The sequence below is a fragment of the Argentina silus genome (assembly GCF_951799395.1).
Source record: "Argentina silus genome assembly, chromosome: 2".
In the NCBI taxonomy this organism is placed as follows: Eukaryota; Metazoa; Chordata; class Actinopteri; order Argentiniformes; family Argentinidae; genus Argentina; species Argentina silus.
Window position 1 is genome coordinate 11,965,733 of NC_139656.1, and position 13,503 is coordinate 11,979,235.

Here is a 13,503-nt window from a genome sequence, read left to right on the forward strand (position 1 = left end):
TGACCACCTGACCTGTCACATTATCAACATGTAATTCAAAGCTTATTCTTAAAGTGGCACTGCATGTGCCTCCACACTCCAGACAGTTAGCAACAGATTCACTAAAAAGTTGATTCATTAAAAGTTTTACTTTAAATTTGCTTATATGATTGGAATCTTCATATGAAGAGAAGTGTATATACATTCTGATTATTATTATTATAAGTATTATGGGTTTGAAACTTATTTATCAACACATGGTTTGAAAGTGCGCCAGTGCTGGGGGATGGAACGACAAGAGAGAAAAGAAGTCAAGAATTCCTCAGGTCCCTAATTATGTAACTGTCCGAGGTATACAATGCCTAGGGGATTACAATGGTGCATGTTATGTCTGGCTTGAGATTGGACAACTGTCATTTCACCTTGCCAGAACAAGTGACATGGGTTGTTGTGTTCTCGTGTCATTACATCTATACCAATACTGATAAATCCTCAATCCCCTGTGATAAGCATAGCAGTTGCTAGAGTCCCAAACAAGGGACCACTGACTTCAAACTGGGCCCATAATCCCGGCTCTAAATGAATCGTCTTTGGCGAGCATCCAGATGATATTATTTTAAGAAATAAGCAATTAGATAAAGTTGTTAACATAACTTTGATAGATTGCATTCCAGAGTCCTCCCCTCTACGGTCTTTCGGGGGTATTTTGGGATGTGGGATTGACAGGGGAACAATGAGAAAGTCAACACATTGCAGCAAATGGGGAGGAAGGAAACAAACAAAGAGCGTCATATGTAAGAGATATATGCTGCGCTTAAAGGCAAGTTTTGATGACGAAAGCACTCTTGGAAGCCTTCGAGCCAAAACAACCCACTGTGGGTAGCTAAAATAAGGCCCTCTCATTTCTCACTTTTAAGAGGTGCTGGGAATTGAACAGTGATGGGGAATTATTGCCAGAGGGGCCTTTGAAGCTTGTATGGGATGACCTTGTTAATAAATAAGTAAGTCCATTGTGGAGTACATCTGGAAAACAAATGAAATTGTTCTCACCAGATGGTGTGTCCGGAAAGGGAAGATGAATTGTATGGTGGTTGGCTCCCAGATTAGGTGGGCTCCATACACTATGGCCACGAATAACAGGTTTTGATAAAGGACCTGCAGCTTCAAGCTTATCAGGTGTTCACACGCACAAATGCACACACCCTTACCCTATCCTCTATTCTCACTCACGTTCTACATCTCACATACAGAACACGTACCTACAACTTAATCACATAATGTCATTCACTTTCGAAACAAGGGAGTGATGAACCACTCTCTGGGAACATTGAGGACTGTCATTATCTTCTAGTTTAGGTTAAAGGAATGGTTTAGCCTATTTCCATGATTAGGTAAAAATTCATCTTACCCTGAGTTGTCCTCATAGGCCAGTAGTGAAAACTTCTCTGGTAATGCGCTCTCTACTTCGCTACCAGCATTTGTTCATGTGGTATTAGTTTATGTTGTCTGTGTGTCAATGTCGGCAACTACTATGTGCTCCATAATGCCTTGGGGCTTCTTACCAAATGCAACTTTTGAATTACATTTTAAAAGATTTTCATTAAAATTCGTCTTCATAATCTAATGAATGTGTTTTTCATGTTAATTACCAGTCCAGCTGTCCAGATAACCTGGAACCAGCACTTGTAATCAAATTGAAAGAGAGTAAGGCTTTCAAGTATAACAATACTGGTACAGCTTTTCCTTTGACCCACCTCCCCATTCCAGTAATTAGGGAAAAACAACAAAGTAGGCACATAAAGTGGCAATGGTTCAATAAAACTACAAAACAAGAGGCCAGTGATGCTTGCAGGCCTACCCTCAGTCCTATATAAATAGTACCTATATACGGGACGGAGGGTGTTAATATGCTCTTGGAAGTGAGCAGTATGGCAGCGGTACGCCGTGGAGATTACTTTGAGAACGACTGCTGTGTTAGGGCATAATGTAATCGTAGTGTCGCCGGGGCAAACTGAGTACATGAAGGATGAACCATAAGCGCACACAAGTCACTAACACACTTGGTCATGGCCAGTGCGAGTAACAATGCGGTCTTACAAGACAGCACCATTACATCAACAGTTTGAAGAGGTTCGAAGTGGTCACTAGTGAGCACCTCCAGAACCAAAGACAGGTCCCACGAGGGACACACTATCTGACAACCAGACAACAATGTTGCACTCCCTTCATAAAATGACCCAGCAGTTGCCCTAAAGAAGCCTAGGTGGCATGCCTAGATGGCAGCCAGGTAGGTATTTTACTGTGGAGAAGGTCCTGCAAGGTCAAGCAGGTCCTGTAAGAAGGAGAGGATTGCAGATAGGGCTGTGCAACCACACCTCAAATAGACTCCATTTCAGGTCATAATGACATTCAAATTCAGAGTGCCATCATGTTTGGAGGCATGCCTTCCAAGTTTAGGTTGGACCATTCATGGCCCAAACCCATAAATCCATCAGCGGGATGAGGGTGGAACAAATGGTGTGCCTGTGCAGCGGGTGGCGCCAAGCAGGCACGTAGAGTAGCTGGGCTATCTGCAACCTGGAAATTAAAATAGAATTAGTAATAAGTAAATGTAATGCAATGTAAACCAAATTAATATATATATTGCTTGTAATGGACATATATTGATTTGGTTTACATCGGTTTATTTATTACTAATTCCATTTTAAGTTCCAACCTTCAGATGCCCACAGATGAACCCATCTTGAAAATGAGGCATTCGTCTGAGTTTGCTCTGTGGAAATGGAGGCACTGAGTGAAGGCTGAGTATAGGCTACTGTAATATCGAGTATTGTAATAATATGCGGGGTCATGTGGGAGAAAAGAGGAGACACTGGGGTAATTAAGAGATTTGACACACACTCTACAGCCGTAGCGGGGGGAACAACTGAAATTAGTAAAATCCCCCTTGAGAGAAAGCACTTGCCCACACACCAAAGTAGGGCAGCAATGAAGCTTCACTAAGATGGCGGAAGATAGCTAGCGTGTCAATTGCCTGAGTGCAATAGGTAGCATTGCTATGTATGTGCTAGCCCAGTTCGCACGAGGCAAAGGAGCTAGCAACTGTCAGATTAGCCGCGGGCCCAACTCATTTGATAATGACGAATGTTCGATCTAGCCAACCATCCCAGTAGGTAGCCGAATCTCACATTAGAGATCTAGATAATGTTACACACGGTAACAAGCTAGAAATTATGTTGAACTAGTAAGGGCTCAAGTAGTCCAAGGACTACGCACGCAAACTACCCAACCTTCCTGCCAACAATGATCCTCGGATGAGGTGAGAAAAAAAATGCTTTCTCAAAGGGCTCAAGTGCCAAGGGCTCATGTGGTCCAAACAGTCACTCAAGCTAGCCGACTGTCCAAGTGCTAGCTATAGCATACACAAGCAAGTTATTAACCTATAATTTGAGGAATTGTCGTTGAGCTAGCAGGGGTTCAAACAATTCCAAAGAATTGAGAGCACACAAGCCAGCTATCGACATTCTTGTGTTAGCCTACTACAAGGTGAAAACCATTACATGTGGCTTACCAAATTCATCTATATTCTTCTTTGAAAGTCAAGATGAACTGCAGGATTCAAGTAGAGACAACGACCATAGGAATCATAATCCCGAATCATAGGATTCTCTGTAGAACAGTTAAGTTGTAGCTAGCTACGAGAACACACTACAGTACACTTCGGACAGTCAGCGAGTGGAAAGGATAAAACGTGCTTGCTAGGTCCTATATTTAAGACGGGTGGTAGACGGGGCTATCTGCCTGCAAGCGACAGTAGTCTGTACCAGGCGTGATTGTATAGGGGTCTTCAGCGAATAGGTACACAGTGCATGTCCCATAGTGAGGAGTCAAACCAAGTTGACTGAAAGGGAACACATTTCTTCAGTAATGAGATGCAATAGAGTACTTGCCTGGAAACCACCACAAGGTAATTTCAACAATTACAACGTACCACATGATTACTTACTCAACCTGTTGAACTGAGATGTAATTCAAATGAGGGAAGCAAATAAGCGTTAGACACTAGATAATCATACTAGATGCATGTACCATATACCACCACCATGTATGCAATGATCATTCTGTTAACATGAAACATGATTACTGAAAAAAAAGAAAGAAAAAGCCTGATCAAAATATACTTAATTTCAGACTATAACTCCTCCTCATCAGACCTCTCCCCCTCCTAGCACTTCTCAATCGCAACAAAACCTAACAATACTAACAATTGATTTCTTTATTTTCTCTAGCACTGTGGCTGCTTGTACTTGTACGTATAGAAAGTCTTACTTGCGATGATTGTGATAGTTGTTTCAATTACTTTAGGCAAATGTATTATAAACCATTGTGAGGCAGTGTAATTCGCTCCAGAGTGTCTGCTAAATGACTAGGCTAAAATGTAAACTTGTTGCTGTTGGATGTTTTTTAGGGAATTCATATTCTTGATAATCATAAAATCAATGGACAAAATAAAGAGGAAATTGAAAACACAGTGTGATTTAAAATCAAATAAACACAGACCTTAAAAGTCCCACAGAGCAATAAGCTGTGATAAAAGGAACACAAGGCTGTGTGTGTGCCACACACTTGCTGGGCACCAGGGCGTTTGCAATACTCATTAGTCCAATTGGCTTTCACTGCCTATCAGTTTCACAGCACTGGTTCTCTCTACTTTAACAGCCACAAAACTCATTTCCATGGCTTTCCCCGTTACTCTGATGTTTGGTTAAAGGACACAAAGAACAATTAAGGTCTATCCTGTTTGTCAGAGAGGACAACTCAATTCCTCTTATGACAAATTACAAAACAACATGGTCATGGCTGTTCTGAGAATATCATGTCTTCCTGTTAGCAGGACCCTATTCATGACTGTTTCCTCCCAAGCCATGGCCCTCAATCTTAAGGGACACACCTGCAGTAGACTAACAATGCTTAAGTCAAGGGCAAGAAGCTCAAATGAAGAAACATTTATTCTAATCATCTGATATGCTCAGGTCAGACAGGTTATCATTCACCCCTCCTCCGCACCCTCCACTGGCTCCAGGTAGCAGCTCGCATCAGATTCAAGACCCTGGTGCTCACAGCACTGGTATTTTTCTCCTGTTAAAAGATTTTTTTTAATTATTTTTTTTCTCCTAGCATTGTGACTGCCAATGGCCCCTGGTCTGAGCATTGATTACTTTATCTCATGATGACTGATGGATAGATGATTCACTTACTTAAACAAATGTATTTGCTGTAAGTCGCTTTGGATAAAGGCGACTGCTAAATGCCATAAATGTAAATGTAGATACGAAGCAGTATTATGCATACTACATATAAGAGACAGGAACAGAATGTACTGACAGTAATGGAACAAGACCTTGAAATAATCTGTAGTACTTGGAATTCTGTTATTGAAAATGCCACACCCTGCTAAGGTGAAACAAGCAACTCTGAGATTGTCTGTATCAGCACATATGATTGTTTTGGAAACAGAACTATGATGTAGGAACAAGATAAAAGGAATTACTATATTCAAGTCCATCCTAAAACAATAAGTGTGTGTGCCATATAAGTAGGCATATATCAATTGAATGAAAGTTAAACAAATATTTTCAAAAAAGTGTAATTTTTCACGTTTAGTTGATTGTTATAAATATAGTTCCTACATGTTCAATAAACAAATTACATTATTAACATTGCCTGTTTATTTAAATAACTCTTTTGTTAAAAAGTGGATTAAACAAGTTTTGCTAAATTGCCCATTTTACTGTAGGCCCTATAGCCCGCGTAGGTTTCTTGCAAGTTCATTTTTACAAAAAAAGTAATATAGGAGCCAAGACATTGCTGCTAAACAGAGTTATTGTGGTAAAGCAGTGGGTCTAACACGAATAACGAGATTATTCTGCCCTTGCCATCTGAATTATGCGTAACACACTTGTTACAAATCCGATGGAAAACAAACAGGTGCTTCAGGTTTAAATCCCCATGTCAAGCCGAGGAACACTAATCATGTACTGGCCACAACACAATTATTAATTTCACCTTTTGGGTCAAGTACGGTCATTGTCCCATGTCACCTCAAACATTCTTTGTTTTCTGTGGGTTGGCGCAGTTCGACAATAAATTTAACCAGACACTTAAGACAAATATTAACATAAACTGGAAAAATAGCCAGCACAATATTTTGAAAACAAGAACCATTATTTCAAACTCATAATGACCATTGTCTTACCTGGAAACACTAGGAGAAGCGTAAGTGACAGCAAGGTGCCAAGTTTCCTCGAAGTATAGATCTCCATAGTTCAGCATACGCCTTCTGTGTGTGCCAGAGCCGCTGCTTCCAGTCCTAATGTATACAGTCTCCCCCGTTATCTGTGCGCAATTTCGCCTTGGGCTTCTGTAGTTCAGAGTCTTTCAAGTGGCTTTCTTGAACCACAAATGCGAAGACGAAGGGTATGCGTAGTCTAGAGTTGGATCTGCGACATTATCCCTAGTCTGACTCTGAAATTGTCCCGTTCATTGCAGCTGACGTAAAAGTGTTTTGCTACAGCTTTGGCTATAGCAATCGGGAGCGAAGCGCGCACGAAGTATGTATGCTACTTCACAGTGAATACACAGCAAGTGTCAAACCTTCGGCACCAAAGGGTCTTCTTCGATTGTCCCTTATACGCTTCGGCTATGCTGCTTTTGGAATCTGCGGTCGTCGACAAAAACTGAAAGTTGTCATAATGTGTAACTATCCGAAATAATCTCTAGTCTGCCACCTTGACGAAAGACACCTGTCCTCGTTTAGGAACGCCCTTCGATACCCACACGCTCCTCCCTGTGCACCTACAGTACAGGTGCATCGGCTCAAAGCACATGGAACGTAATAGGAATACAGTATTTTGGACTGGTGAAGATCAAAATGTTATTGTGAGAGAATGGTGGATGATCTATTATTTTGGGTTTAATTTGAAAAATATCATCCAGACATACAAATGCACACCTGTGACTTCATGGTTTGAGGATGAACAAATTGAATAAAAACTGAATGAAGAAATTAACTAAATAAAATTATAAAGTACAATCAGATACTGAAACTAGCCAAATTCTATTTAATGCACTATTCTATTTAATCTATTTAATTTAGTATGATTGCTCTATTAACTGATGCATTGTGCAATTGGAGCAATTCTCAAGACATCTGACCAAGGTACAGTATCCATTTAAGCTTCCCCATCAAAGAGCATCTCCAAATGCACACAAAGTAAATTCAAAGTACCTTCCTCTTTCTCTCTTGAAACTGCATTTCATGTGTTATTGTGTGTTTATTTCTCAGATGGCTAATGCAAAGAAACAAGCCTCAGTGGCTTGTCAAGAGGGCTGCGGTGGGCTACCCCCCAGCATTTAAGTTGTACCGTAGCAGTGGTGGAAGTAGACAGGCCCAGCCCTCAGAGGTGTACCGCTCTCACTTTGCTTTACTCGGAGGCTGGCCAGTTGCCACGGAAACCCTGGTGAGGCTAATGCAGCAGGACTACTCAGTTATTAGAGGCGGACGAGGCTGATTAAACCTAAGGCTACCGGGTCACATCTTATATGTATAAGACAGAGTTTTCAGTGTTGCCATGGATTGCATGTGGACCTCCTCGGAATCACTCCATTCAAGGGAGGTAGTGTAAAGCATAGAGACTTGCAAATCTTATTCCATTTCTGTGGATATTGTCAAGGACCATGAACAGTTCCTGAAAGAGTATGCCTAATAATGTGTGTGACCTACAGAGTAGCCTACACAAAAGATGATACATTTACCCTTCTCTACATCAAACAAATTCAAGCTATTTTGATAAACACTTGAAACAATTGATTTGACTAAACCCACTAAACGTATCTGGTTAGTATTGTGAATTATATGCAGGCTATAAAGTGACAAATCTTCAATCCTATTTTATTACTGTAAATTGTGGTCCTCTTTCTTACATGTGATGTTAATCATCTGATACATTCAAATTTGGACATAAACATACAGTATGACTATAGGACAATGAGACATTGTTATCAGAGCAAAGGTCTATTCTCTTATTTACAACCTCAAATACAACAGACAGGGCTTGGTACCAAAGGCATTGCCAACAGCTGACCAAAATACAGCCATGAAGAACTGCGTTGAAGAGACAAGGTCAGAACACCCCCTAACCTCCCTAATATGCAACAACATATTACAACATATGTTATTAGGTTAAATTAAGACAAAGGCCTACTCTGCCCAGTTCATTCCCCTAACACCAACCATAATCACTACCTGAGAATGGTTGTTATCTAACTCATAAACCATAGCACCTTAAACCAACTTCAAAGCTGACGTAGTGCCCATAGGTATGATCCACTCATGACTTGCAGCATCAATTCCAAACACACTCATAGACTATCACCTAGATGAGCTTGTTGGTCAACATTGTCCTCTGTAGGCTTTCCTGAAGAAGCAAACATGGGTATTAATGAATGTGGTAATGAAAGGCTACAATTAACTAGGCAGTATCAAAATAAAAGCCTGTCAAAATGTCCATAGGGAGGTATCTTCTTCAATGTCAGAATGTCACCTAGATGAAGTTGCAACTATGGTAACTCGAGGACCTCAATAATGTATAACAGTATGGGGGAGTCAAATAGTGTACCTAGGGAACTATGATAAAAGCATGAGCATTGATACAAAACATGTGTTGTTATTCTTAGTTTTATTTCTTCAAAATGAAAAGCTACTCAGGTTTTCTAAAGCACTAAGGTACTCTGTGTAATGGCTTGCAGATTATATGCTCCTGGAATTATTATGCAAAATGAAAAGTGACAGACTTTGCAGAAAAAGAGAGCCTATGAGTAAGCTTCAATTGGTCATCCCTTCAAAACTTGGAAAAGATTGCCAAACTGTCACATTTACCTTGTAAATCAGATAGGAGAAACAAAAAAATACCATGCCTGCAGCTTTCAAGGTATGGCTCTATTGCCACCTGCTGACCAAACTAGAGCATGATAAAAAAATAAATAATCCCCCTTCAGGGAGAGTAGTAATAGGGCATGCCATCAAACAGTCAATGATTATGAATTGCATGCTACATTTCAGAATAATAAGATCTATTTTCATACAGTGTTGGACTATTCTCTCCTCCTTTTTGATATAGAATTAGATATTATTACACAATGTATGCAACAAAGTAGTGTGTGGGGAGCATATTATGTAGGACTTTAATAAATAAAATAAAAACACCAATAATAAAAGACTGCTGGAACCGTCATCTTTTTTGTGAGTGGCAAATGAAGGTCAGTGCCTTGTTTATTCTTTTTTCAGAACATGTAAACATACAAGACTGTGACCTTAAAACAATAATACGCAAAGACACTGTGTTAACCAATAAAATACATACCAAAACAAAACAATCTTCAAATGTTAAATGTTCGCAAATGCTGGAATGCTTAACAACATCAATATATATTCTTAAATATATATTTCTATATAGAGATAGATTTAATATGTATATATTCATCCATTTTCCCTTTAGGTACTCTTTGAAATGGTTCCACTTCCGGTCATCATCTTTTCTGGCACATTAAATCTGACGATAGACCTCTAACGTCAAAGAAAAGGCAGTTTTAGAACAAGCGCACATCGTTCTCCTCTTGCCGTCCCACTGCTATATGAGAGGTAGGGAAATGCACCCAGCACTTGTCACACATCCCCTCTCACATTCCCTGATAAGACACCACATTGGGAGAAATAGATACTGCGGAGCAACATAGCAAAACTGGCCAAAGTAACAAAACATCTTGAGTTATCTTTGAAATACTGCAGGTAGCAATTACATTGCATGTAACATATGTCCTTGCTGTTTAAACTCTGCTTAAATAATTGCCACCTCACACACATAATAGAGGAATATTGTAAGACAGTGTATTTTTTAGTCTCAGTCAGTGCTGTTTTATGTATAGAGAATGTTGCCCTTCGAGTCCCTTAGGCCCTTTTTTAAATATTCGTCCATAACATCCTTCAGTCAACAGGAGTCAAAACAAGGAGAGTTACAACATCTCTTTGTTGTTATACTGTAAGGAGTAACCAATGGCGATTTCTAGACATTCCACTAGGGAGCCAGCTGAGAGGAAGTCCAGCTCCACCTCAATGAACTTGATGTATATGGCCGAATGTTTGGAGCACCCATCTTGGGAGCCATCTACCCCAGCCTGCCCAGCACTGCTACAGTTCCCCTGGAGGAAACGGGTGATAGCTGAGGGCCCCCCACGCCCGTAGTGCTTGCCAGAGTTCTGAAAGTGCTGGAACAGACACTGCTGTAGGGTCCTCTCCTCCGCGATGCCCAGGAAGCAATAAGTCACTTTGGCCCCTGTCCTCTCCCCTTTCCCATCTCGCCCCCCCCCCACACACTCTGACCCAGTCCCGGACTGAGGTAAACTCTGGTCTGAGTCGTCGTGCTGCGGCGAAGCAGGAGTCTTGCCCTCCCCTGTATTGTCCAATGCAGAAGACACCACCAACTCCTCATAACCTATAGCATAGAGGCCATAAGTCTTGGGGATTCCCCCTGGTAGGAGATACTGGGAGGTCCCATTGCTGCAGCCTGTGACCCTGGACTGCGCTATGGGGATCCAGTCCACCTCCATGTGCAGTTCCAGGCAGCGTGCCTCACTAATGGTAATATCTAAAAACTTATAATACACATTCTTCCAGTTCATCTTCTGGACTTTGGTCATGATGACGCGGCCCTCTGGCTTCTCTGGGTTGAAGTACTCACGCAGCCTCTTGCCAAGTGGCACCTGCGAGCTGATCTCGGCGTAGTGGTAGCGGATGTCTTCGCGCCAGCGTGTGTTGTAGCCCACGCCAAAGATGGCCAACTTGTTGGAGAGGTGTAGGCGCGAGAAGTCGGTCCACGTCTGGAAGTGCTCCCACTTCAACTCCACGGACTCCAGAATGCGCATCACGTTCTGCATCACTTCCTGTTTCCTTTGGGGAAACCAAAATGCATTAACGGTCAAGATAAGGTTGAAACTAGTGGAAGGTTTATAATGTACAGATAATCCACTCAGTGACAAATGCTTAATATCACCATGCATTTGAATGATCACTGGACTTGGAATAATGCACAGCTAATGTCCCGGCGGTACTACTTACTGGACGTGTTGTGAAGGCTCAGGACGAAGCTGCACGATTTTGTTCTTTGGAAGCTGGATTTCCTCTGCAGATACAAAGGCGGTATGACATGCCTCCTGTATGCACTTTATAAAATATGTCAGCTGACTCCCTCACAATGGTTTATAAATGCTTGTATCTAAAGCAAATTGTGCTCATGTGTGAAAACAGACCTTCACAAAAATGTATAGGTGTTATTACTACATCTTCATCACTAATACCACCTTCATCATTCATCAGTATTATCATCACACCACTCACCAGTCTCCATCTCTCCCTCCTGGAAGGCAGAGGCCAGCATCTGGTTGCACCAGTCTTCCTGGGAGAGGTCCTCCATGGTGCTCCCGTCAGACTCCATCTCCTGGTACAGGCCGCTGCTGTTGATGAGGACAGGCGCACATGTCTGGGCGTCCCAGCCCCCCTGACCAAACACCTTCTCTAGCTGCTCGATGGAGTAGCTGCTCTTCCTTTTGCCGATGCCGTGCTCCTTCACGCGGCTGTAGCACCGGCGCAGTGTCTGCAGGTGTAAAACAATTTAGCACTGAATGTCAAAGGAAGAGGAGCTTGATGTTCATATTTGCTATATTTAGAGTCAGATATACTGTGAACTGGAATTGAGACAGGTCCCTCATATAAGGACAATGGCTGGTGGTATGTAGCTGGGACATCTAGCTTGCATGTCATGCACAACTGTGTGAGAGTGTTTGGATAGTTTGTAGTGCCATTGGTCTCAAAGGGCAGAGGGCCACTAAGGCCGCTCATCTAGGCGTTATATTATGGACATGGCAAAGATCATAACGATGTTAGTAAGAGTAAAACTGATGTTAGCTGTGTTCATTGCTAAAATACACTGTTCAGCTCATTGATGCTACTGCTACATATTTGCCTGTGTGCTAGCTCACGTTATCTTGATGGGATAGTGGACAATAGATTGGTGCGCAACATTACAAAGCCACATATCCTTGACCCAGTTAGGTATTGGTAAACATGAACTTTCAATCGAGCGTAGCAGGCAATGACATAGCAAGATTGTGACAAGCAAGCATCTGTAGCCGAAGGGAGGAGGGAGCGGAGTAGCAACCTAGTTAGCAAGCTAGCTGATAGATGAACATGCTTACTCTGTGCCATTTACCTTCATCCTCTCCCTGCATTGGGATGGAGTCCTTTCGTAGCCGAGTTCTGCCAAGGCTCGTGATACCCGCTCGTACATGGCAGGACCTGGTGCCTTTCCAGAGAAGACGGTACCTGCAACCTCCAGCTGCTGCATTCGTGCCTCCGTGAGTCTTTCATTGCCCCACACCGCAATGAGTGCGTTAGTTTCGGATGGGGTCCACGACATCCCTCGGCAAGCAGTGAAGCTATTTGATGAAGAGGCCAATCCACTTCGGCCTGCGGTCCCAGAAATCGACAAACCTACGTTTAGAGGCGAGAAACGATTAGGTGTAGAGGGATTGGAATGATACGGGTTGCTGTCACTTAAATCCTCCGATTCTGGTGATGGTACTTCAGTTTTAGGAATCTTTAACGGCGTCGTTATCTCAGGAGAATGATCAGCGTTACTGGGCGCCGCCATCTTGCTTCTGTTGCTAAGGGGAGGGGGATGGGAGTTGACGTCGCTAATGGTTCGGGTACATTTTGGGATAGAACGTGGTGGCAGGCGAGTGACAGGTAAATGCATTTACAAAAGGTGGCATCTATAGATAATGCCAAAAGACGTTTGCATCCTCTTTGATAATTCCAAGAGATACGAAATCTATATTGTAGAATCATGAAAGGAGAACATATTATTTGGTCTGACTGCCTCTGGAAACTGTTGGTTGCGGCCACCTGTAGAGCCCTCATGTGTGATGACCAGGGGATCAATCGGCCGTCTGGCGGGCACGCCGCAAAACGAAGTGGCCACTCGTGGTACCGTTGTAATTTTCACTTGTAGTCGGTATTGTTCATGGCCAAATGAGGTCGATTCCAGTGTGAATTTGATGTTATACAATTACTTAAAATATACAAATTCATGCCTTGGCCGTCGTCATTTTTAATAGCCCAGATCGGACGATAGGATAGAAGCGTTTCTCTTACCTCTATAAAGTGGTGACGTCATATGTAAGTGTCTGAGGCAGCCAAAGACTGGAACGCGCAGGGATTGTATTAGCAGGAGCGAGGCACCGAGAACGAGCATGGAAACCTTATGAACCATGCGAGACTTCGGCGCGTTGCACCCAGAAGTGCTGCAACAATTGAACACAAACACTAAAGTACATACAATCACATTCTGTGTTCAGTATAGTCGAGCACATGCATTATTATTTTCTATATTCTCAATAATTATTGTAACC

General features: G+C 42.2%; 2 protein-coding genes across 2 annotated transcripts in view; both read right to left on the bottom strand.

The window, feature by feature from the left end:
- Positions 1-6,782, bottom strand: part of esama (endothelial cell adhesion molecule a) — a 48,086-nt gene extending 41,304 nt beyond the window's left edge. The window contains exon 1 of the mRNA XM_083692348.1: positions 6,236-6,782. Coding sequence (XP_083548474.1) covers positions 6,236-6,302 — 67 coding nt within the window. The 5' untranslated portion in view covers positions 6,303-6,782. The remainder of the gene's footprint in view (positions 1-6,235) is intronic.
- Positions 6,783-9,288: 2,506 nt separating this feature from the next.
- Positions 9,289-12,758, bottom strand: msantd2 (Myb/SANT DNA binding domain containing 2). Its single transcript, XM_083689282.1, has 4 exons — positions 12,303-12,758; positions 11,432-11,687; positions 11,153-11,216; positions 9,289-10,984 (listed from the first exon to the last, which is right to left on the bottom strand). Exons 1-4 carry the CDS (start codon positions 12,741-12,743, stop codon positions 10,051-10,053), a joined length of 1,695 nt encoding a protein of 564 aa, XP_083545408.1. The 5' UTR covers positions 12,744-12,758; the 3' UTR covers positions 9,289-10,050.
- Positions 12,759-13,503: the final 745 nt, after the last annotated feature.

Coding starts and splice junctions, on each gene's coding strand:
- msantd2 (XM_083689282.1), bottom strand. CDS start 12,743: ATGGCGGCGCCCAGTAACGCTGATCATTCTCCTGAGATAACGACGCCG. Junction 11,688..12,302: donor AATGCAGGGAGAGGATGAAG/GTAAATGGCACA, acceptor TTACACCTGCAG/ACACTGCGCCGGTGCTACAG. Junction 11,217..11,431: donor GGAGGGAGAGATGGAGACTG/GTGAGTGGTGTG, acceptor TTGTATCTGCAG/AGGAAATCCAGCTTCCAAAG.